Raw genomic sequence first — 21,140 nt, 5'->3', positions numbered from 1 at the left:
CAGTTTCTGGAAATGAAAGCACGGGTCGGTGCCGTCCGGCGTGGGCTTTGTGGCGCGGCACTAGTGGACGGTGCCAGCACGTCAGCACGGAAGTTGTAGTAGTAGTCGAGGTCCGATGTCTCCAAGCCGGATTCAGCGTTTTTGCGGAGGAGGCCACGGTGCCATGGTGGTGGTCACATCATCTAATGTACATGTGCATGTGCGTGTGCAAGTATATATAATACACCGCCGTATCTATATATCCCCAAATCTTATTGTGTTGAACGCACATATATATCCTATTAGACGGAAAAGTATTGAGGCAAAGGGAAAAGTGTTGTTTCCATTCAAAAATAGTACTATTTCTGAATGGAAACAACATAATCTGCTCCTCCGTGAAGCCGTAGTAACTAAGGGAAATGACCAAGAGAATGGAAGATTTGCGCCCGCCTCCCTTTACGCTGCTCTGCCTCCCTCACCTGATCTCTTCCATTCCCACTCCTCCGAGTGCCGATGTTACCAACGACGAGCAGCGGCTCGCCAGCGGCGGCCAGGGCGCGCACAACGTGGTTAAAACACTACGGAGCACGGAAAAGCGAGCGAAAAGAAGCCACCGAGAGAGGAGATCACCCCAAAGCTGGCAGACGAAAATCACGAGCTTTCCATGGACAATGCTTCGGAATTTCGCCGGAGGCCGAAGTCGAACACCTGCTTGTTGTACTCGTCCCGTGGCAATTCGTAGCATCGGGACGTAGTGGTGGACGATGCGCAGCTCATGACATGGTCGTTTCATCGTGGTTCGGAAGGAGGCCACGGCTCCACGGCAAGCCAGCAGGCCGTCGTCTTCGACCCTGACAAGACCTGGTGGCCACCAACAACATTGGCACCTTCGAGCATCGAATGGACAGGCTCAACGGGTGGCTCCTCGAGTGCGACGACAATGATGCTTCCAAGATGAAGGCCATCTCGGATGAGTTCTGTAGGACTTCCAATGACATGGACTTGCTCGTGGATTTCATGGACACGGGCGTCATCTTCATCGACGACCAGGAAGCAATGAGTCGTGGTGAGGAGGTGCGGCTACGTGCTCCTGCGGCAGCGGCAGCGAGGTGTGCGAGCGCCTGCGCGAGGAGGCACCGAGAAACACAGAGAAAAAAATGGATGAAAAAAGTTCCATGTGGTTTCCATTGAACAGAAAAATATTTGGACACAATTCTTGTTGTGTACATAGCATGAAACAATGTTTCATAGTCAAAGAAATGTTTTATGTTAGACGGAAAAGTATATATTCCAACAAATGGAAAAAGTGTTTTTTCCATTCAAAAATAGTATGTGAATATGTCACGGAGAGCACTAAAATCATTTACATGAGCACATATGTTAGTTTACATGATCGAACTCAAGTCAATGCGGGTCAGGAAAGTGCTTGAAAAATAACTACTTTGCATACAGTAAGGTGTTTTTTTTTGTACGTGAAATGAAACCATGTTTCTTTATTAGCTCAAGAAAATGTTTCCAACACATGGAGAAGCATTTTACAAAAACCAAGCTAGTCACGGAGCCAAGGGAGCTGCTTGCGGAGGAAGCGGCCGGTGCTGATGTTGACGAAGGTGACGAAGCTAGCCCTCTCGTGCGTGGGCTTTGTGGCGCAGCGCCAGTGGCAGGTGTGGCAGCACGGAAGTTCTTGTAGTAGTCGAGGTCCGATGTCTCCAGGAAGGATTTGCCGATTTTGCGGAGGAGGTCGTAGGTGAGCGAGGCCATGGATCTTGCAGCCGGCGGGCGCAGGCGCCGATTGATCGATCGGTGTTGTGTTCTAGCTATATATTGATCTTGCCACCATCGATCGATATGACTATATGATTGTAAGACTAGATAGAGAGAAGGTAAGCGTATATGCTTTCTGTGCTTGCGAATGGCAATGGCTTGTTGTGTGGAATGCTGCGTTTGATCATGTTGTATATACTCAACACCTACCGCTGATCGAAACGAATTCGAAAAACGTGCGAGATATCCTGGCACGATGAATTCTTCCAGAAATTACAAACGTGAGCAGTGGTGGCTCAGAGACATTTTTGGAAGAACTTGATAGCTCTTCTCTCAACGTTCTTTTGCTTTCAAGTTGTTCGAGCTAAGAAATCACCAGCCGGCCGCCCAAGCCACAGCTAATTAACACTAATTTTGTAAGTTTGGTGGAAACTAATCCCGCCACGCTCCAAATCTCGCACGGTTTCACACACCCAAATATTTTGAAATTCGTTTGAATCCTCCATGGTAGGTGGGGGAGACACGCGCCAGGCCAGAAACTGCACATATATATAATCGTAAAGACCCAAACACACCGTAGGCAGAGAAACATCCATACAAGCCAAGTCCATACTCCATAGTAGGAGTGTTTCATAGGTCAAAGAAATGTTTCTGTTGGACGGAAAAGTATTCAAATTATTGGAAAAGTGTTTTTTCCAATAAAAAATAGTATGTGACTGTGGCTTCAAGGAGAGCATAAAATCATTTACATGGGCACATATGTTAGTTTCTACATGATCAAACTCAAGTGAAATGCGATATAGGAAAATGCTTGAAAAATAACTTTGCATACATAAGGTGTTTTTTGTGCACGTGAAATGAAACCATGTTTAATTCATTAATTAGCTCAAGAAAATGTTTCCGACACATGGAAAAGTATTCTACACAAATGGAAAAATGATGTTCACCTTGCACATGCATGTTCCACGCCCCACGTCTCCCGGTTTTTTTTCCCTTTTCTCAACAAGGTGAGCAATGGAGCCCAGGACACATATCAAGCCCTTTGTGATGTAAACATTTTACGAGGACCAGAGAGAGCAGATTATTTGATGGAAGTGCTTCTATGCTTTTTAACTATTTTTTTTGCGCAAAGCACCAACCATTACTTAACACTATGGGTAGATTAGTAACTTAACCAAGTGTCTTATGGATCCAGCCATGGACGGAGCTAACCACCGCTCGGCTACCCCGGGCAGTTTCCGACACTTGATAAATTCACTCATCACGAGTACAAGAGATTACAGATTGGTAGAGCTCTGAAAGACTTGATGGCTCATGACATTCGTATGCTTATTTCAATTCAGCTGACAGAAGGTACTCTACTTAATTCATCCCGGCCGGAATCATCACCATCATCTTGAGACTTGAGCTGGGGGGATGATGACGCTCCCAGAATTTCTTGGTACAAAAATATGTGACCAACTTGAAGATGCAGCTCTAGGCACTGGACAGCCAATCATATTCTGCTCAGCACTTGCTGCTGAGATTGGGGTTGATATTGATCCTTGCTCCAGGTCTTGATGCTGATTCCAAAAAGCTAAAAAATGTCATTATTTCATCCAAGATCTTCACATGCATGTTACGTACTAATGCATGATTTACATGATGAAAAGCAAGTAGCTAAGCAGAACATGATCTAATATGTTTACCTTCTTCTCTAGTACAGGCAATATATATTGCGCTAGTACAAAACAGTATCTCCTTGTCTAGATCAGATTTTTCTAAGCGATATGGATACGATACATTATCACCTTTACGAGCCAGCAGAGTATCCTTGGCCTTTTTCAGTGTTGTATCAATGATTTGCATAATTAAATAGCCTTTGTACAGTATAGGGTTGCTTCTCTAGTCTTTGAAGTCAATTTGAAGAACATATGACGACATATTTATAACTGAATTAAGAAAATCAACAAAGGAAGAACCGCCAAAATATACCAGCATCAGTACCTGACATTTCAGATGGATATCACAATTTATTTACCATGGATCATGAGTACACCAAATGATTTATTTACGTGAAGGTACCCATATCATGCATGTGTATGCTACATTTTTACTCTTAGCCACCTAAATTTTAAGTTAACTAACATCTACGCCAAAAATGCTTTTTCAGAAGAACGGAGGCACTGAAACACTTATGTTGCAAATATACTTCTTAATTTATACTTCAAAATAGCAGACAACTGGATATAGCTAGCATTATATATTACTAGAAGCTAGGAGATACAGCCTGGTAATTTGTTAAAGGTCAGGCTCAATCAAATGCTTCCAGATGGCTAAGGCTTTGAAGCAGACTCTTAACGAGTAGTCTATGTCTTCTGCAAATTAAATGGAGATCATGAGTATTTAAACCATTCACCAATGCATGAGTAATAACTAATATAACTGAGGGTCTGAGGCCACCTCTTAGCATGGAGACTTCAGCAAAGGCAGAAATGTTTGAAATTTCTCAATAGTTTTGCTTGCAGGGTTCTTCTCAGTAGTATTGCGCTCGCGGTACGCAACATTCTCCAAGCCAGATCCAAATCTGAGGAAAATCAGAATTAGCTTTGGCAATTGAGTTTCCCATAATCTGAGGAAACACAGCCTGCCTCTCCATTGCGTCCGCAAAGAGGGATCGCCGCAAACGCTCAAGGAACTAGCCTGGGCGATGTACCACTCTGATGGCGTGGCCACCAGGTAGACGGAGATCTACAAGCTAGATAAGCTTGCACATCAGGAAGCGGCTCGGGAAGAAGGGCGTGTTGGGCAGGCGATGGGCATCGCGTGCTATGCTATGCGCCACTTCTTCACGTAGCTCAGGATGAATTTTTTATATATTTATTTCCAATCTTTGCCGAGTGTAGTTCAGTACATGGATGCCGGGTTTCGGGCCAGGCCACCCATGGATGCATGCCCCAGGTGTACACGTGCACGGGTGTGCCATGCACTTTGAGAACTCTGTCTGTGTGTCATGCACTTTGAGTACTTGATATGTGTGTGTGTCATGCACTTTTGAGGACTCCATTGGTGTGTGTTATGCACTCTGAGGACTTGATTTGTGTGTGTCATGCACTTTGGGGACTCGGTCTGTGTCTGTGTCATGCATTTTTTTTAAACTCGGTCCGTGTGTGTCATGCAATTTGTGGACTCGATCTATGTGTGTGTCTCAATGCACTTTGTGGACTCAGACGGTGTGTGTGCCATGCACTTTGAGAACTAGATCTCTCTGTGTGTCATGCACTTCGAGGACTGTGTGTGTGTGTCATGCACTTCGAGTACTCGATCTCTGTGTGTGTCATGCACTTTGAGGACTCGATCTGTGTGTGTCTGATGCACTTAAAGGACTCGATTGTGTGTGTCTGTCATGCACTTCGATGTACATGATGGAAAGAAAGTAGGTAACGCAGCATGATCTAATATGTTTACCTTCTCTAGTACATGCAATATTGCGCTAGTATAAAACAATATCTCCTCGTCTAGATCAGATTTTCCTAAGCGATCTGGATAAGATACATTATCACCTTTACGAGCCATCGGAGCATCCTTGGCCTTTTTCAGTGTATGTATAAATGATTTGCATAATGAAATAGCCTTTGTACAGTATAGGGTTGCTTCTCTAGTCTTTGACGCCAATTTGAAGTTGGAACATATGACGACATTTCTGTAACTGAATTAAGAAAATCAACAAAGGAAGAACCGCCAAAATATACCAGCATCATCACCTGACATTTTATATGGACATCACAATTTATCTACCATGGCTCATGCGTACACCAAATGATTTATGTACTTTAGGGTACCACCCAAATTTTAAGTTAACTAACATCTACGCCTAAAATCCAGAGACACATGCCCAGAAGAACCGAGGCACTGAAACATTATGTTGCAAATATGCTTCTTAATAATTATACTTCAAAATAGCAGACAACTGATATAGAAGCTAGGAGGATACAGCCTGATAATTTGATAAAGGTCAGGCTCAATCAAATGCTTCGAGATGGCTAAGGCTTTGAAGCAGACTCTTAACGAGTAGTCTATCTTCTGCAAGTTAAATGGAGATCACGAGTATTTAAACCATTCACCAATGCATGAGTAACTATATAAGATAACTGAGGCCACCTCTTAGCATGGAGACTTCAGCAAGAGAAGAAAATGGAAATTTCTCAATAGTTTTGCTTTGCAGGGTTCTTCTCAGTCTCAAGTACTGCGCTCGCAGTACGCAACATTCTTCAAGCCAGATCCAAATCTGAGGAAAATCAGAATTAGCTTTGTCAATTGAGTTTTCCTATAATTCTTCAAGCCAGGTATGTGTGTCATGCACTTTGAAGAGTAGATCCATTTTGAGGACTCGATCTCTATGTGTGTGTGTGTGTGATATGCACTTTTGAGGACTCCGTGTGCGTGCGCTGTGTGTGTTATATGCAGTTTTGAAGACTCGATCTGTGTGTGTGTTATATATATGCACTTTTGAGGACTCCGTTTGTGTGTGTGATGCACTTTGAGGACTCGATCTGTTTGTGTCATGCATTTTGAGGACTCGATCTGTGTGTAGTTGTCATGCACTTTGGGAACTCGCTCTGTGTGTGTCATGCATTTTGAGGACACGATCTGTGTGTGTCATGCACTTTGAGGACTAGATCCGAGTGTATGTATTTTGAAGACTCGGTCCCGGAGCGTGCGCTCAGTTCTGATTCTTGGAATCGTGTGTGCTGCGTGGGTAGATTGACAGCTAGCCAGGAAAGAATTATTCCATCCATTTATATTTCTCAAATGTCAAACAAATGGCAATGTGGGTCAATCCCAGCAGTTCGATGGCCACTAGCATATACATTGCCTGCAGGTGGATGACCATGATTGCTTTCACGTTGCCAGTTGACCATGCATGGCCTAGAAACTAGCCCATGGTGTAGCGGTGGATGACTCATTGCACTTGTCCACGGCCTTGTAGAGGGCATCCATGAAATTTTCGTGGGCACATATGTTAGTTTTTACATTGTCGAACGCGAGTCAAGCGGGTCTGCTGGAAAGTGCTTGAAATGCGTGAATCTGCATCATAGAGTTTTTTTGTACATGGCAGGAAACAATGTCTCTTATAGCTCAATGAAAAAATTATGTCACATGGAAAAATTCCAACGAAAGGAAACATAATGTTCCAATTCCATGAAGAGTACATCTATGGCACGAAGAGTACCCATCACAAAAAATACATAGCATGACAATCATCTCCACTGACACCAAATTTTTAGTCATGACCCCCGGTCCTCAAGATTCCAGAACACTAACTCTAGCCGCCTCCCTCTGTCGGTCCTCCAGTCCTGCGCCAGCTTCCACTCCCGCCGCCGCCCCTAGCCGTCGGTTGTTCATCTTTGATTTCTCATGATATATCACCGCCGACGACTTAACTGGACATTGGATAGAATTCCCGATCCGATAATCACGGATGTGGACAGGCGATTCTCTACCGCCTCCATGCTCCTCCTCTCTATCCTTTGGGTGATAGTATTGGGATGAGTATTTGGTGTAGATTCCGACAGCCCATTTTTGGGACTGGTTCAACAGAGTTTTTTTTTCACCTTTTTGTTCTTTTACATTGTCTTCGCTTCTACTTTTCTAAACTTTTAGTTTTCCAACTTTTTATTGTTCTAAATTTTCTTTTTTCCATCTTTTGGTTTTCGAGACTTTTCGTTTTCCAAAAGTTGCTTTTCAACTTTTCGTTTTTTTTTCTCACCTTTTTGTCCCATGTACCCAAAACCGCTCCGCGCTACACGTGCTCTCCGCCCAAAACTGCCGCCGCCGCCGGTGGCGCTGATGGGCGAACTCGGCGAAGAGGTCTCCCCGTAGCACCCGCGCTCAGCAACCAAGCACAGGAACCCACACCCTCCTAATCTGCTCCGCGCTCGCGCTGTTTCCTGATCCCCAAACCCTCGTCTCCGCCGCCGCGCCATGCCGCCGCCGGCGGCGGCGGCGGCGGAGGTGCTGAAGGAGCTCCTCGAGGACGTATTCCTCCGCCTTCCGCCGGACGAGCCAGAGCACCTCGTCCGCGCCTCCTCCGTCTGCAAGCCGTGGCGCGGCATCCTCGCTGACGCCGGCTTCCGCCGCCGCCACCTCAAGCTCCACTGGACGCCTCCCGTCCTGGGACTCTTCCAGAACATCCGAGGAGACTGCCGATTCGTCCCGACCTCCTCCTTTCGGCCTGCCAAGCCTGACCTTCGCGGCTGGCTTGCGGTGGACTGCCGCCACGGCCGCGTCCTCTTCCGCCACGGTTCTGAATTCGTCGTCTGGGATCCGATTACGGGCGGCGAGCGCCGCGTGCCCTTGCCGGACAACATGGAACTCACTAGCTTCGCGGCGGCGGTGCTCTGCGCCGCGGAAGGCTGCGACCACCATGGCTGCCAAGGACAAGGAGGGCCGTTCCGCGTGGCCGTCGTGTCTACCGCACAGGTTAACAAAGTCACATCTGCCTGCTTATACTCATCGGAGACCGGCGCGTGGAGCCAGCGAACCTCTGTCGGCAACCTCCCTACCTGGGGTTTGGGCGACCGGAATAGGAAAATGACGAGCGTCATCGTGGATGATGGGCTCTACTTCAACAGCATTGGATATCACATTGTCAAGTACCAACTAGCCACACTTGACTTGTCACTGTTTGAGAAGCCGGTCAGGTGCCGTGAAGGGGAACTCATTACGACGGAAGACGGTGGGTTGGGATTTGCCGTCAAGGGAGAACAGCCCCTGATGGAGCCCTGGGATGGGCACAACACAGGGTAATTCATCTCATAAAGCTGCTACCTCATTCTGCACTCTTGACACCTAGTGTGCCGTACATCATAAGTGCGCATGGCTTCATGGATGGCACCCAAGTAATTTTCATGGGCACACATGTTGGTGTCTACATGGTCGAACTTAAGTCAGGGCGAGCCAGGAAGGTGCTAGAGCAGCTCGGTGAATTTAGGAAATTCTTTTCCTATGTGAGCTTCTGCATTCCAGGTATTACTTGTGTGCACGTAACCATGTGCAATCTTTTGTTACGATCTATCTGGCACTTGCCAACATTAAAAAATTAATGGCACTTGGCAAGGAGACCATATGGATGATGATATATGTTCTCAAGAAAGAGAGGTGTTCTTTTAGATTACAAGTTCGTCTTCTCTTGATGGTTTTTTGCATTTCTGGACTTACCTACTGATGTTTTGGTTAGTACGTGTGGCTTGTTGGTGAGTAAGAAAAATGCATGTTGAGGCAGTCCATCAATCAGCTGATTTTATTTATATATTCTTGCAGGAATCTAAGTAGCTTCTTCAGGCCAGGGCCAATGAGTTGGTGTTTCAAGTCTATGCCAAGCTCTAGTTGCTGGAGCAATAGCTTCTGGATCAAGGGAGAGGTGCTAGTACTGCTGTTAGATATATATAACACAACCGTGGCTTTGGATTTGGGAGATTAGTGCTGGTCTAAGTCTTGGCTTATGGAACTTTGTTTAAGAAGTTGTTTATTTGGTAGCTTGCTTGTTGGTGTCTAGTTCTACTAGGGCTTGCAGTATGTAAGGTAGTAACCGCTGCTTATATAACCCTCCTCACTATGTAGCTCGAAATGTTGTCTTGCATTGAAAAGTTGGCAAACAATGCTTCCTTTTGACTAAAATTATGCTCATTAAGTTGAGTGCATGAAAATAACACTTCTTAATGGCGTAATGTCGTATGCACTGTGTCACTCCAGGCTAATTTGGTTTTGTAATGGTGTTTCAATTTTGTTGTGCTTTACATGTGACTTGGAACTTGATGATTCGTTATCATACTCCTTTATGGTCAATCTGGAGCCAATATGTACACCAAAACCCAATCTTGTAAACCTGCTAAAACCAGACACAGTTTTTTGGTAGCTTCTCTCCACCACAGTTTCTAGGGTAGAGAAGCTAAAGCCGTTTCTCCAGAAGTTAAGCCACCAGCCTAACCTTTTTGATTCAAACAGACAGTACCGTCTGGAGGTTCTCCACCGAGGACAGCATCTGAATGAAGATGCCAGTATTGCCAAGCATGGAATGATCAACAGATCAAATAACTTAAATTTAAATCTGAAGCACAGATGATGATGAATAATTAAGAAGAAAAGAACATAGAAGTTGACCAAGATGACTAGTTGTCTACTTCGTTAAATGACCCAACTTAAAAATAAAACACCACAACACTAGCAGACTCAAGTTCATGGACAGGTAACTGCATTCTCGCGGACAAACAGCAATAGAAAAAAACTGAAAAAAATAGTACAATGCATAGAACTTAGGTTCTTGTTGTATCTTGTTGTATTCAAATTGTACTGAAAAAAATAGGACAGAATCAATTTCATTGGATGAAGAAAATGTATCTTGTTGTATTCAAATTGGACTCAAATATATTCCGTCGGACAGAAAAAATAATATTTCCAATACACCGAAATATATTTCGATAGAATGAAAAATGTTTACATTGCCAAAAAAATGTTTGATTATTATTCCATAGCAAGAAAAATGTTTGATTATTATTCTATCGCAAAAGACGTCTGATTTTTACACAATAACAATTTGGGATTTACATGGATTGATTCCTTAAAATCTTGCATTCAAGATGTTATATTGGTTTTAAACTGCAGACCGGCGAGGTACTAGACTTTAAGTCAACTTCTTTTTCCTGTTTCTCAAGCTATAGACCTAGTTTGGATTCGAAAATTTCAAACATCACGTGTAGCATTGGTGTCATAGTCTTTTCTTTTCTTTTTGTGGTAAAGCGTCATAGTCTTTTCAATACATTTAGGGGGATGTATTAGGTGAAAAGATCTGTTTTATGAAAACTTCTCATCCTATCTATTAGATCCTATATAAATGAGTTAGATGAAAGGTGGGACATCTAATCACTTAAGTGCATTTTATGAAGAAAAAAAACCTAGACCACTAATCACGTGGGGTGGTTTCCATAAAATGTGTTTTAGTGACTTCATTCTATGTGGAATCGAAACATGGTGCTCACTGCATCATACTATGCTTATGTTCATGGTTTGGATGGCATAATCAAATAATCTTTGGTCAAATACTCGATCATAGCAAATGAAATAAGCCTGGCATAGTGCGGCCAAAGGATGGTACTCTCACCCTTTGGGGTCATACCTACAGCTGGCCATCGGGTCAGGCCAGCCCGGCACCGGTTGGGCTTAGCCTCGTCCCGCTTATAAAGGGGTCGGGCCGGCCCCAAATGGCTGCATCGAGGCCCAGCACGGCTCAGTGCAACCCGCTTAATTCAGCAGATGGGCCAGATTTGTATAAAAATAGAAAAATATAGATGGGCTGGGCAAAAAGGAGGTGAGAGATCGGCAAAAGAATATTAGTGTTGGGTTGAGCCAGAATTTGAGAGATAATGAAACAAATGTAGAAAACCTAAAAAGTTACGTACCCAGCCTGCGGGCTCAGGGCAGAGGTCCAGGCGCGGCACATGACAGGCTGGCTTGGCCCGATTAAGTATGAGGTGCGCTTGACCCACCAGGCCTCTGGGAGGCCCAGGCCCGATGGCCACCTATAGTTCTACCCGCATACCCTACCCACCAGGCCTCTGGGCTTCCTCCCAAACCCTCGCTCCCCGCCGCCGTCGCACATGCTGCCGCCGGCGATGATGGCCGGACTCGTCGAAGAATTCTCCCTGTAGCATACTAGCATCCAGCACAGGAACCCACCTACTCTGCTCCGTGCTCGCGCTCTTCCCTAATCTCCAACCCGCCCAAAACCCTCGTCTCCGCCGCCGCGCCATGCCGCCGCCGCCGCCGGTGCTGCTGGACGAGCTCATGGAGGAGTTCTTCTTCCGCCTTCCGCCGGATGAGCCAGAGCACCTCGTCCGCGCATCCTCCGTCTGCAAGCCGTGGCGCGGCATCCTCGCCGACGCCGGCTTCCGCCGCCGCTACCTCGAGTTCCACGGGACACCTCCCGTCCTGGGACTCCTCCATAACACTCTAGGAGAGAGCTATTGTCACTCCCGATTCGTCCCCACCTCTGCCTTTCGCCCTGCCGTGACCGACATTCCCAGCTGGACTGCGATGGACTGCCGCCACGGCCGCGCCCTCTTCCTCGAATCCAGCCTGAACATTGAGGGTTTTCAACTAGTCGTCTGGGACCCTATGTTGGGCAACGAGAGCCGCGTGCCCTGGCCGGACCACGATCCTCGCTGCAGGCTTCGGCGTGGCCGTGCTCTGCGCCGTGGAAGGCTGTGACCACCAAGGTTGCCAAGGACAAGGAGGGTCGTTCCGTGTGGCTGTCCTGTCTTCTGAATGGGTGACCAAAGTCACATACGCCTCCTTCTACTCATCGGATACTGGCTTGTGGAGCCAGGTCACCTCTGTTGACCATCTCGCCTTTGTCCAGACTATGCCTAGTGTTCTTGTGGGTGATGCCCTCTACTTCACCAGCATTGATCACATCCTCAAGTACGAACTAGCCACACTTGATTTGTCAGTGTTTGAGAAGCCGACCGTGCACACTGGGACACTCGTTACAGTGGAAGACGGTGAGTTGGGATTCGCTAGTGTGAATGACACAACCTTAACCCTGTGGTCGAGGGAGACTGGTTCTGCTGGAGCCGTGGGATGGGCAAAACACAGGGTAATCGATCTCGTGACTCTGCTCCCTGATGGTGCTCTCTCGGTCCCAACATTATCTAGTAGGCAGTTGATTACACATGTGCCTGGCTTCATTGATGGCACCCAAGTAATTTTTTTGGGCACACATGTTGGTGTCTACATGGTCCAACTCAAGTCAGGGCTAGCCAAGAAGGTGCTAGAGCAGCTCGGCGGATTAAGGAAAGTCTTTCCCTATGCGAGCTTCTGCATTCCAGGTAACACTTCCGTGCATGTAACCATGTACAATCCTCTGTTGCGAATCGCGATTTACCTATGGAACTTAACAACATTAAAACAAATATGGCACTTGGCAATGTGACCATATAGATGATGATATATGTTCTCAAGAAAGAGGTGTTCCTCTGGATTACAAGTTCATCTTCTATTAATGGTTTTGTGCATTTCTGGATTTACCTAGTGCCGCTTGGGTTAGATTGACTTGGGTCGTTGTGATTGGGAATAATCAAACTAGCTGATTATATTTTCTAAATTCTTTCAGCAATGGAAGCAGCTTCTAAAAGCCAGGGGCAATGAGTTGGTGCTTCAAGTGTTTGGCTACGTCTAGTTGCCAGATCTGAAGTTTCTGAATGAAGAAGAGGTGCTGGTAGTGATGTTAGATACGACACAAGTGCGTATTTGGATATGTAAGATTACTGCTGATCTTAGTCTTCGTTTATGGAACTCTGTTTAAGAGGTTGATTTGGTAGCTTGCTTGTGTTGGTGTAGTTCGACGAGGGCTTCTATGTAAGATGGTATCCCCAGCATGACCCTCCTCACTCTGAAGCTCAAAATGTCAGTTTGGATTATGGAATGAAAAATTGTGAATTAAATCTTCATTTTGACTAAAATTACCTATGCTTGTGAAAATAACTGGAGGAAGTTTACACTTTACAGCGCATTTCATATTCTCTGAGTCTTATCTATGCTTGTGAAAATTACTGCGGGAAGTTTACACTTAACAGCGCATTTCATATTCTCTGAGTCACTCCTACCTAATTTGGTTTTACTTAATTTGTTGTGCCTTGGAAATGGCTGTGTATAACTTGAAATCTATTAATTTATTGCCATGCTCCTTTATGGTCAATCTGGAGCAAACAATATTGTGGACCAAACCCCAACTTTGTAAACCTGCAAAATTACCAGGTACTACTTGATTTATGTGTGGTGGTCAAACTACAGCATGTTCCTAAACTCTGTGCACTGTATCTTGTCAGGTTTTGCTACTTGTTAGATTGCTATAGCCAATGAGCATACAGTGTGTATATCCATTAACTTGAATCTGTTTTGTTAGTATCTTAGGGAACCTGTGCACTGTATCTTGTCAGGTGTTCTATTTCAAATCTGCCATTACCAAGCCATTGTAATAGTATCTTCTTTGGAATTTTTTGTGATCTTGGGACATGTGTTTCTGATTTAAATTTCACTTATGTGAGCTGATATTCCTTTCATGCCTGTCAAGGTAATTTGAGGTGAAGATATATTGAATCTACTCTCTTTTTCTTCTTTTTTCCAGAAATGTTATCCTGGTCCAGTTCTTTTCGGCTTCCTGAAGCGGCTTCTCTCAGAAGCTGCCCACCCCCAGCTTCCTGGAGAAGCCACATCCTAAATTTAGCTAGATTTTCAAAATAGATTAGGCCAAACTATTTTGAAAGTCTAATCAAATTTTGGATGCGGCTTCTCCAGAAAGATGGGTGAGGGCAGCTTCTCAAAGAAGCCGGGTCTATAAGCCGAAAAGAACGCACCCCTGTCTAGCTCAGCTTCCATTTTTTAAAAAGGTTATCCTGGATAGTAGTGTCAGCCTTTTAAGCGATACACTTGGATTAGAGCTATTGAAGTTACATTCATGTTTGTATAAGCATGATTAATCAAGTACTGCAAACCTAAGAACAAAATCTTTGACAAGCATATGACTGAGAGCTGGCATGGATAAGCTATGTGAATCTGCAAACTAAGTTTTTGTTTCTTTATTGGTCATTGTAAGGATTTGATCTTGTGGCTTACCTTTTCTGCTTCTTGAACTTGGAACCTTTATGTCTGATGAAGGGTCTGCACTGTGGCTTGCTTAATGGAGTTAATGGTCATGAGTGCTTGATTAGGCCACTTGAAACTTGCAGCTCAAGATATCCCAACTGTCTTTCAGAAACAAGGCTTGAACTGGAATGAGAAGTCACGGACTCATGGTGACACAGCACATCAGATTTCATTTCTAAAGCAAGAGCACGGAGCAGCAATCACAGGGCTTGAGGTCTTGTCTACAGGCCAAAACAAGGAGATGAAAAATACTGACATTGTCAAAAAATAGTACTCCCTCTGACCCATATTACTTGTCGAAGTATTACATGTATCTAGACGCTTTTTGAACATAGATACATCCATCTTTGGGCAAATTTGAGACAAGTAATATGGGTTGGAGAGAGTAGTACTTCAGTTTTAGTTAGGATATATATTTCCAGTAAATCATAATTATCATCTCCATTTCAGCTATATACTTATAGTACTCCGTAGTATTGATTTGATGCAGAGTGTGGTGTTCATCACGATGCTGTACTCATTGGAGAAGCTCTGGTACTGGACTACTGGTACAGGTGCTGGTCCCAGTTTGTCGACCTCACGTTCCATATCCCTTGGTTCTTTAGTTGGCTTGTTTAAATTAAGTAAATAGCAAGTCGTCAAGGTCGGTTAGTATTGGCAACGCAATTCGGAGGTGAAAAATTACTGAATGTCCTCTCTTTTTTTTTCTTTCTTGAAAGTGATCCTGTTCCATTTAGTATCATTTCTTGAAAAGGTTGTCCTAGATAGTAGTTAGTTTCGGCATTTTAAGGCATGCGCTTGCAATTACTAATATTGATGTTACGCTCATGTTTCTAATTTCTACAGGTTGGTTAAGTACTGCAAAGCCTGAAGAAAATCTTGAACAAGCCTAAATAAATCAGCCTACTGGGCCTTCATTCTAAAGGTACGCCACATTCTTATAAACCCATGCATAATCCAAAATTTTGAACAGGAACACATCCGTTTTGGAGTAAGTGCTCCATCTGTAGTTTAATTCAAGACTAATTATTTCCGCAACAGCATTCCACAGCTTATCCGGAGATAATCAAGAACCTCTGGGTTCAGGGTCAAAAAGCAATGGGATTTCCATATTCTCAACACTTTCTGAAGATGGCCCGCTGGGAAAGGAAAAGATTTTCATGGCCTGCAGTCGAGACGGTATGCCGACTTCGAATAGCAAGGAGGATGCGTCGTGCTGCTGCCTACACTTCTCCTTGGTCTCCAAGTCAAGGACGCCGGCATTACTACCTACCTGCAGCAGCACCACGCCGCTCTTCTCCCCATGGCCCAGGAACTTAAGGCCGCCGAGAGGAATGTTAGGAGGATGATCCAGCAGTGCCCTCAGCTTCTCCTCCGCATGGATGACGGCCTCCAGCGTCCACCCGCCGCCCACGGGGAGCTGCAACCACACGGATATCACCAACTCGCTGTCGGCGGCGAGCAGCTTTAGCAGCTTGCCGTCTGGGGACGGCGTCAGCTGGAGCTGGTCCAACTTGCATTAGCTGGCCTGCGGGAGCTTCACCGAGCCTGCCGTCGCCATGGCCACGTCGTAGCTGAGGATCACGGCCGTGTCGCCATTTCTGTTCCTTGGCAGCCAGTGGATGAGGCCGCCATGGAGGACGACGCGGTGGTCATTTTTTATATGATTCCACGGGGAGAAAGCGTGGCAACAACTGTAGAGGCTGTCGATTCCAGCCAGCAGTATGAACGTATCGTCTGGGACCTGATGACGGACTCGTCGTCTTCAGCATTGCAGTGCTCTGCGCCACGGATGGCTGTGACCAGAGCAGTTGCCAAGGACAAGGAGGACCGTTCCGTGTTGTGGTCGTCCTGTCTGTGGGATGGGAGAGCAGAGTCACATCCGCATGCTTATACTCATCGGAGACTGACGGGTGGAGCGAGCGCTGCCTGGGGCTTGAATATGCCTAGTATCCTTGTGGATGATGCCCTCTACTTCAGCAGCAACGGAAATCAGATTGTCAAGTGCCAACTAGCTACACTTGAGTTGTCAGAATTCGAGAAGCCGGTCATGGGCAATGGGGAACTCATTAAAACAGAAGAAGGTGGGTTGGGATTCGCTAGCCTGAGTGGCTCAACCTTAACCCAATGGTCGACGGAGACCAGCCCTGATGGAGCTGTGGGATGGGCACAACACAGGGTAATCGATCTCGTGACGCTGCTCCCTGACGGTGCCCTCTCGACCTCAACATCGTCTAGTATGCCGAACATTATGCGTGCGTATGGCTTCATGGATGTCACCCACATAATTTTGGTGGGCACAGATGTTGGTGTGTACATGGTCGAACTCAAGTCAGGACGATCCCGGAAGGTGCTCAAGCAGCCTTGCGAATTTAGGGCAGTCTCCCCCTATGCGAGCTTCTGCATTCCAGGTATCCCTTGCGTGCATGTAACCTGTGCGATTCTTTGTCGCAATCTATTTATGGCACATAAAAGCATAAAAAATATGGCACTTGGTGATGTGACCATATTGATGATGATATATGTTCTCAAGAAAGAAATGTGTTCTTTTAGATTTCAAGTTCATGTTCTATTAATGATTTTGTGCATTTCTGGATTTACCTAGTACTTTTTTTTTGCTAGTATGTGTGGTTTGTTGGTTAGTAGGGAAAATGCATATTGAGGCAATTCATAAATCAGCTGATTGTATTTTCTAAATTCTTGCCGTAATTGAAGTAGCTTCTTCGCGCCATGGCCAATGAGTTGGCGTTTGAAGTCTACATCAATTTCTTTGCTGGAGCAATAGCTTCTGGATCAAGGGGGATGTGACAGTCTGGTGTTTGATATATAACACAACTGTGGCTTTCGATCTGTGAGATTACTGTTGGTCTAAGTCTTGGTTTATATATGGAATTTTGTCTAAGAAGTTGTTTATTCAGTAGCTTTATCGTTGGTCTCTATTTCTGCAATGGATTGTAATATGTAGGCCCTCGTCATTTCAGCTTTTGGACAGCTTCTGGGTCCCAGGAAACCACGAGCTGAAAAGAAGGGAAAATTACTTAAGGGCTTTTTTCCAGCTTTAGCTTCTCGTAGTACAAATGGAGAAACTAGTCGACCAGCTTCAAGAGCTTCTCGACCCGCCACTTATGGAAATACCACTAGGGCACACCATATTTAAGGGCAAATTCCCATCGCCTCCAATCCCTCATGAAAAAAAAAATCCAAACTCTCACCCCCGAGGCCCCGACCCCCTCCCTCCCCTCCACTTGCTCCCAGCGCTAGGGTTCGGGCCAGCGCCGCCGCCCTCGCTCCCCCATCTCTCCGGCAGCTGTCTGACGAGGAGCTCCTCGCCGCCCTCCCCATCTCCCCCGGAAGCGCCGCAGCTGTGTCCCACGGGCCCGGATTCGCCAGCGGAGCCCCCCTCATCGCCCCGCTGTCCATGGCCCATATCTTTTCAGGTTGTTCTACTTATAGTTGTATTTTGCATAGCCAGTGAGGATATATTGATCTGTCCATTATCTTGAGTCTGCTATTGTTGGTATCTTGAGGTGTTTTATCTTCGGTTGCGTTGTTTAACTACGTATACAGCAAATCGTCATGGTCAATTAGTATTATATATGTTTTGAATTATTTCTTATCTTTAAATTGGATATGTCCTTCTGGTTTAAATTTCACTTAATTGAGCTGATGTTCATTTCTTGTCTATACCAAGGCAATTTGGAGTTGGAAATATATCGAATCTCCTCTGTTTTTTCTTCTTCTGAAAGGGGAACCTATCTGGCTCATTTTTGTATATGTTGGTGAACTACTGCAAAGCCCTAAGAAAAACTTGAGCAAGCATGGGATATGTATTTATTAACTTGCTCCTTTATGGCCAATCTTCTAAACCTGCAAAAGCAGATACCTGATTTGTGTGTGAATGTTCAACTGCGGCATGTTCTGCAGCTCTATGCACTGTACTTTCTTCAGTTTTTTCTATTGCTAGTTTGCCTTAAACAGACAGTGTGAATACAATGACCTATTGATCAACTTGAGTTTGCTAGTGTTGCTATCTTCTGGAGTCTCGGGGTGTTTTCTTTTAATTATCCGTCATCATCGATCAATGCTTCTGATTTAGATTTCAGTTATTTCATATGTTGATTATTCCATGCTTGGCAATACTGGCATCGTCAAATAACAGTAGCGCATAAGTTTTAGCTATGGCACATGTTTTCTGACAATCATAATTATCTTCTTCATTTCAGATGCTATACTCGGTGGAGAACCTTCAGATTGGTAGTGTCGTAAAATCTGAAATAGGACGAACCGTTAGTTCAGTTGGAGCTGTTCTGTTCTCATGTGAGCTCGGTGCCAAGGGTGGCAAGGCACTGGTATAAGGTGTTGTTCCTCACACACACCTTGCACTGTCCTCCCAAAACCCTCGACGCCGCCGCCGTCGCACCATGCTGCCGCCGGCGATGATGGGCGGACTCGTCCATGAGGTCTCCCTGTAGCAGCCAGCACAGGAAACAACATCCAGCCACTCTGCTCTGTGCTCGCGCTCTTTCCTTAATCCCCAACCCGCCCAAAACCGTCGTCTCCGCAGCCGCACCATGCCGCCGCCGCCGGTGCTGCTGAACGAGCTCCTCGAGGACGTATTCCTCTGCCTTCCGCCGGACGAGCCAGAGCACCTCGTCCGCGCCTCCTCTGTCTGCAAGCCGTGGTGCAGCATCCTCGCCGACCCCGGCTTCCGCCGCCGCTACCGCGAGCTCCACGGGACACCTCCCGTCTTGGGATTTTTCCAGAACATTCGACGAGGCTGCCAATTCCTCCCTGCCTCCGCCTTTCGACCTGCCGGGGCTGACTTCCGCAAGTGGGTTGCAATGGACTGCCGCCACGGCCGCGTCCTCTTCCGCGCCAAAAGCCTGGACATCAAGGTGCATTATGAATTCGTCGTCTGGGACCCTATGACGGGCAACGAGTGCCGCGTCCCCTTGCCGGACATGAGCCTCATTTGCTTCTCAGCGACGGTGCTCTGTGCCACGGAAGGCTGTGACCACCATGGCTGCCAAGGACAAGGTGGGGCGTTCCGCGTGGCCGTCATTTCTACCACACGGACACGGGTGACCAAAGCCACATCTGCCTGCTTATACTCATCAGAGACTGGCTTGTGGAGTGAGCTCACCACTGTTAACAATCTCGATGCCTCGGGCCAGAATACGATTATGACTAGTATCATTGTGGATAATGCGCTCTACTTCAACAGCGTTGGAAATCACATTGTCAAGTACCAACTAGCCACACTTGACTTGTCACTGTTTAAGAAGCTGATCAGGTGCGGTGGGGAACTCATTACAACGGAAGACGGTGGGTTGGGATTTGCTTCCCTGAATTACATAACCTTAACCTTGTGGTCAAGGGAGACCAGCCCTGATGGAGCCGTGGGATGGGCACGACACAGGGTAATTCATCTCATGAAGCTGCTACCTCACTCTGCCCTCTTGACACGTAGTGTGCCGTACATCATAAGTGCGCATGTCTTCATGGATGGCGCCCAAGTAATTTTCCTGGGCGCACATTTTAGTGTCTACATGGTTGAACTCAAGTCAGGGCGATCCAGGAAGGTGCTTGAGCAGCTCGGCAAAATCATGGACATCATTCCCTATGCGAGCTTCTGCATTCCAGGTATCCCTTACGTGCATGTAGCCATGTGCAATTCTTGTTGCGATCTATCTATGGCACATAACAACATATGGCACTTGGCAATGTGACCATATGGATGATGATTATATGTTCTCAAGAAAGAGACGTTTTCTTCTAGATTACAAGTTTATCTTCTATTAATGGCTTTTTCTATTTCTCGATTTACCTAGTGCTGTTTGGGTTAGTTTGACTTGGGTCCTTGTGATTGGGAGTAATCAAACCAGCTGATTTTATTTTCTAAATTCTTTCAGGAGTGGAAGCAGCTTCTACAGGCCAGGGGCAATGAATTGGTGTTTCAAGTGTTGGCAAACTCTAGTTGCTAGAGCAAAGGCTTCTGAATGAAGAAGAGGTGTTGCTAGTGATGTTAGATTTGACACAAGTGTGGATTTGGATATGTAAGAGTACTGCTGAACTTATTCTGGGTTTATGGAACTCTGTTTAAGAGGTCGTTAATTTGGTAGCTTGCTCGTTGGTGTAGTCTGACGAGGGCTTCTATGTAAGCTGGTCTCCCCAGCATGATCCTCCTGTCTTTAGCTCAAATTGTCAGTTCGGAATTTGAAATGAAAAGATTGTGAACTAAAGCTTCATTTCGACTGAAATTGTCTATGCTTGTGAAAATAACTTCAGGAAGTTCACTTCTTAACGGCACATTCCATATTCTGTGATTCACTGCTACCTAATTTTGTTTTCCTTAATTTGTCGTGCCTTGGAAATTGCTGTGTATAACTTGAAATTTATTGATTTATTACCATGCTCCTTTAAGGCCAATCAGGAGCAAATTGCTGTGTAGACCAAACCCCACACTTTTCTTTTGAGGATTAAACTCTTTGTCATGGTTTTCTCTTGATCCGCTTTGTTAGTGTCTTATGCTGATTTGAGGTGTTTTATTTCAAGTCTGCTATAGCAAGCCATCATAGTAATCATATGTTCTTTGGTACTATTTTGTGATCTTGAGACATGATCTGTGTTTCTGATTTAAATTTAACTTTTTGTGTTCCTTTCATGCCTGTCAGGGCATTCTGGAGCTGATATGTACACCAAACACCAATCTCGTA

At 45.6% G+C, this 21,140-nt stretch overlaps 4 protein-coding genes across 5 annotated transcripts; all 4 read left to right on the top strand.

Moving 5' to 3' along the window:
• The first annotated feature begins 879 nt into the window (after positions 1-879).
• On the top strand, positions 880-8,532 carry LOC104582341. Its single transcript, XM_010231807.1, has 2 exons — positions 880-1,053; positions 7,789-8,532. Exons 1-2 carry the CDS (start codon positions 880-882, stop codon positions 8,530-8,532), a joined length of 918 nt encoding a protein of 305 aa, XP_010230109.1.
• A 2,982-nt stretch (positions 8,533-11,514) lies between these two features.
• On the top strand, positions 11,515-13,241 carry LOC100838628. The gene is made up of 2 exons (XM_024458081.1): positions 11,515-12,608; positions 12,893-13,241. Exons 1-2 carry the CDS (start codon positions 12,143-12,145, stop codon positions 12,925-12,927), a joined length of 501 nt encoding a protein of 166 aa, XP_024313849.1. The 5' UTR covers positions 11,515-12,142; the 3' UTR covers positions 12,928-13,241.
• LOC112270709 lies at positions 11,530-11,988 on the top strand. Its single transcript, XM_024458749.1, has one exon. The coding sequence runs from the start codon at positions 11,530-11,532 to the stop codon at positions 11,986-11,988; it is 459 nt and encodes a 152-aa protein (XP_024314517.1).
• A 1,292-nt stretch (positions 13,242-14,533) lies between the features above and the next one.
• LOC104581744 lies at positions 14,534-20,676 on the top strand. Of its 2 annotated transcripts, XM_024458080.1 has the most exons (5): positions 14,534-14,978; positions 15,271-15,349; positions 15,466-16,835; positions 18,648-20,067; positions 20,337-20,676. In XM_024458080.1, the coding sequence occupies exons 4-5, from the start codon at positions 18,996-18,998 to the stop codon at positions 20,369-20,371; spliced, it is 1,107 nt and encodes a 368-aa protein (XP_024313848.1). In that variant the 5' UTR covers positions 14,534-14,978; positions 15,271-15,349; positions 15,466-16,835; positions 18,648-18,995; the 3' UTR covers positions 20,372-20,676. The 2 variants fall into 2 exon arrangements, with proteins under 2 accessions (XP_024313848.1, XP_010228444.1); XM_010230142.2 differs by lacking the exons at positions 14,534-14,978; positions 15,271-15,349; positions 15,466-16,835 and adding an exon at positions 17,835-17,861.
• The last annotated feature ends 464 nt before the right edge of the window (positions 20,677-21,140 follow it).

The sequence above is a fragment of the Brachypodium distachyon genome, chromosome 1, assembly GCF_000005505.3.
Source record: "Brachypodium distachyon strain Bd21 chromosome 1, Brachypodium_distachyon_v3.0, whole genome shotgun sequence".
Classification (NCBI taxonomy): domain Eukaryota; kingdom Viridiplantae; phylum Streptophyta; class Magnoliopsida; order Poales; family Poaceae; genus Brachypodium; species Brachypodium distachyon.
Note: the sequence above shows the minus strand (reverse complement) of the source record. Positions and strands in the feature narration are given on the sequence as shown.

What these genes read in the sequence shown, in the direction of transcription:
- LOC104581744 (XM_024458080.1), top strand. Translation starts at nt 18,996, where the DNA reads ATGCCGCCGCCGCCGGTGCTGCTGAACGAGCTCCTCGAGGACGTATTC. An exon ending in TGCGAGCTTCTGCATTCCAG is followed by an intron (nt 20,068 to 20,336) that starts GTATCCCTTACG and finishes AAATTCTTTCAG; the next exon opens with GAGTGGAAGCAGCTTCTACA.
- LOC104582341 (XM_010231807.1), top strand. Translation starts at nt 880, where the DNA reads ATGGACAGGCTCAACGGGTGGCTCCTCGAGTGCGACGACAATGATGCT. An exon ending in CAATGAGTCGTGGTGAGGAG is followed by an intron (nt 1,054 to 7,788) that starts GTGCGGCTACGT and finishes CCGCCGGACGAG; the next exon opens with CCAGAGCACCTCGTCCGCGC.
- LOC112270709 (XM_024458749.1), top strand. Translation starts at nt 11,530, where the DNA reads ATGCCGCCGCCGCCGCCGGTGCTGCTGGACGAGCTCATGGAGGAGTTC.
- LOC100838628 (XM_024458081.1), top strand. Translation starts at nt 12,143, where the DNA reads ATGCCTAGTGTTCTTGTGGGTGATGCCCTCTACTTCACCAGCATTGAT. An exon ending in TGCGAGCTTCTGCATTCCAG is followed by an intron (nt 12,609 to 12,892) that starts GTAACACTTCCG and finishes AAATTCTTTCAG; the next exon opens with CAATGGAAGCAGCTTCTAAA.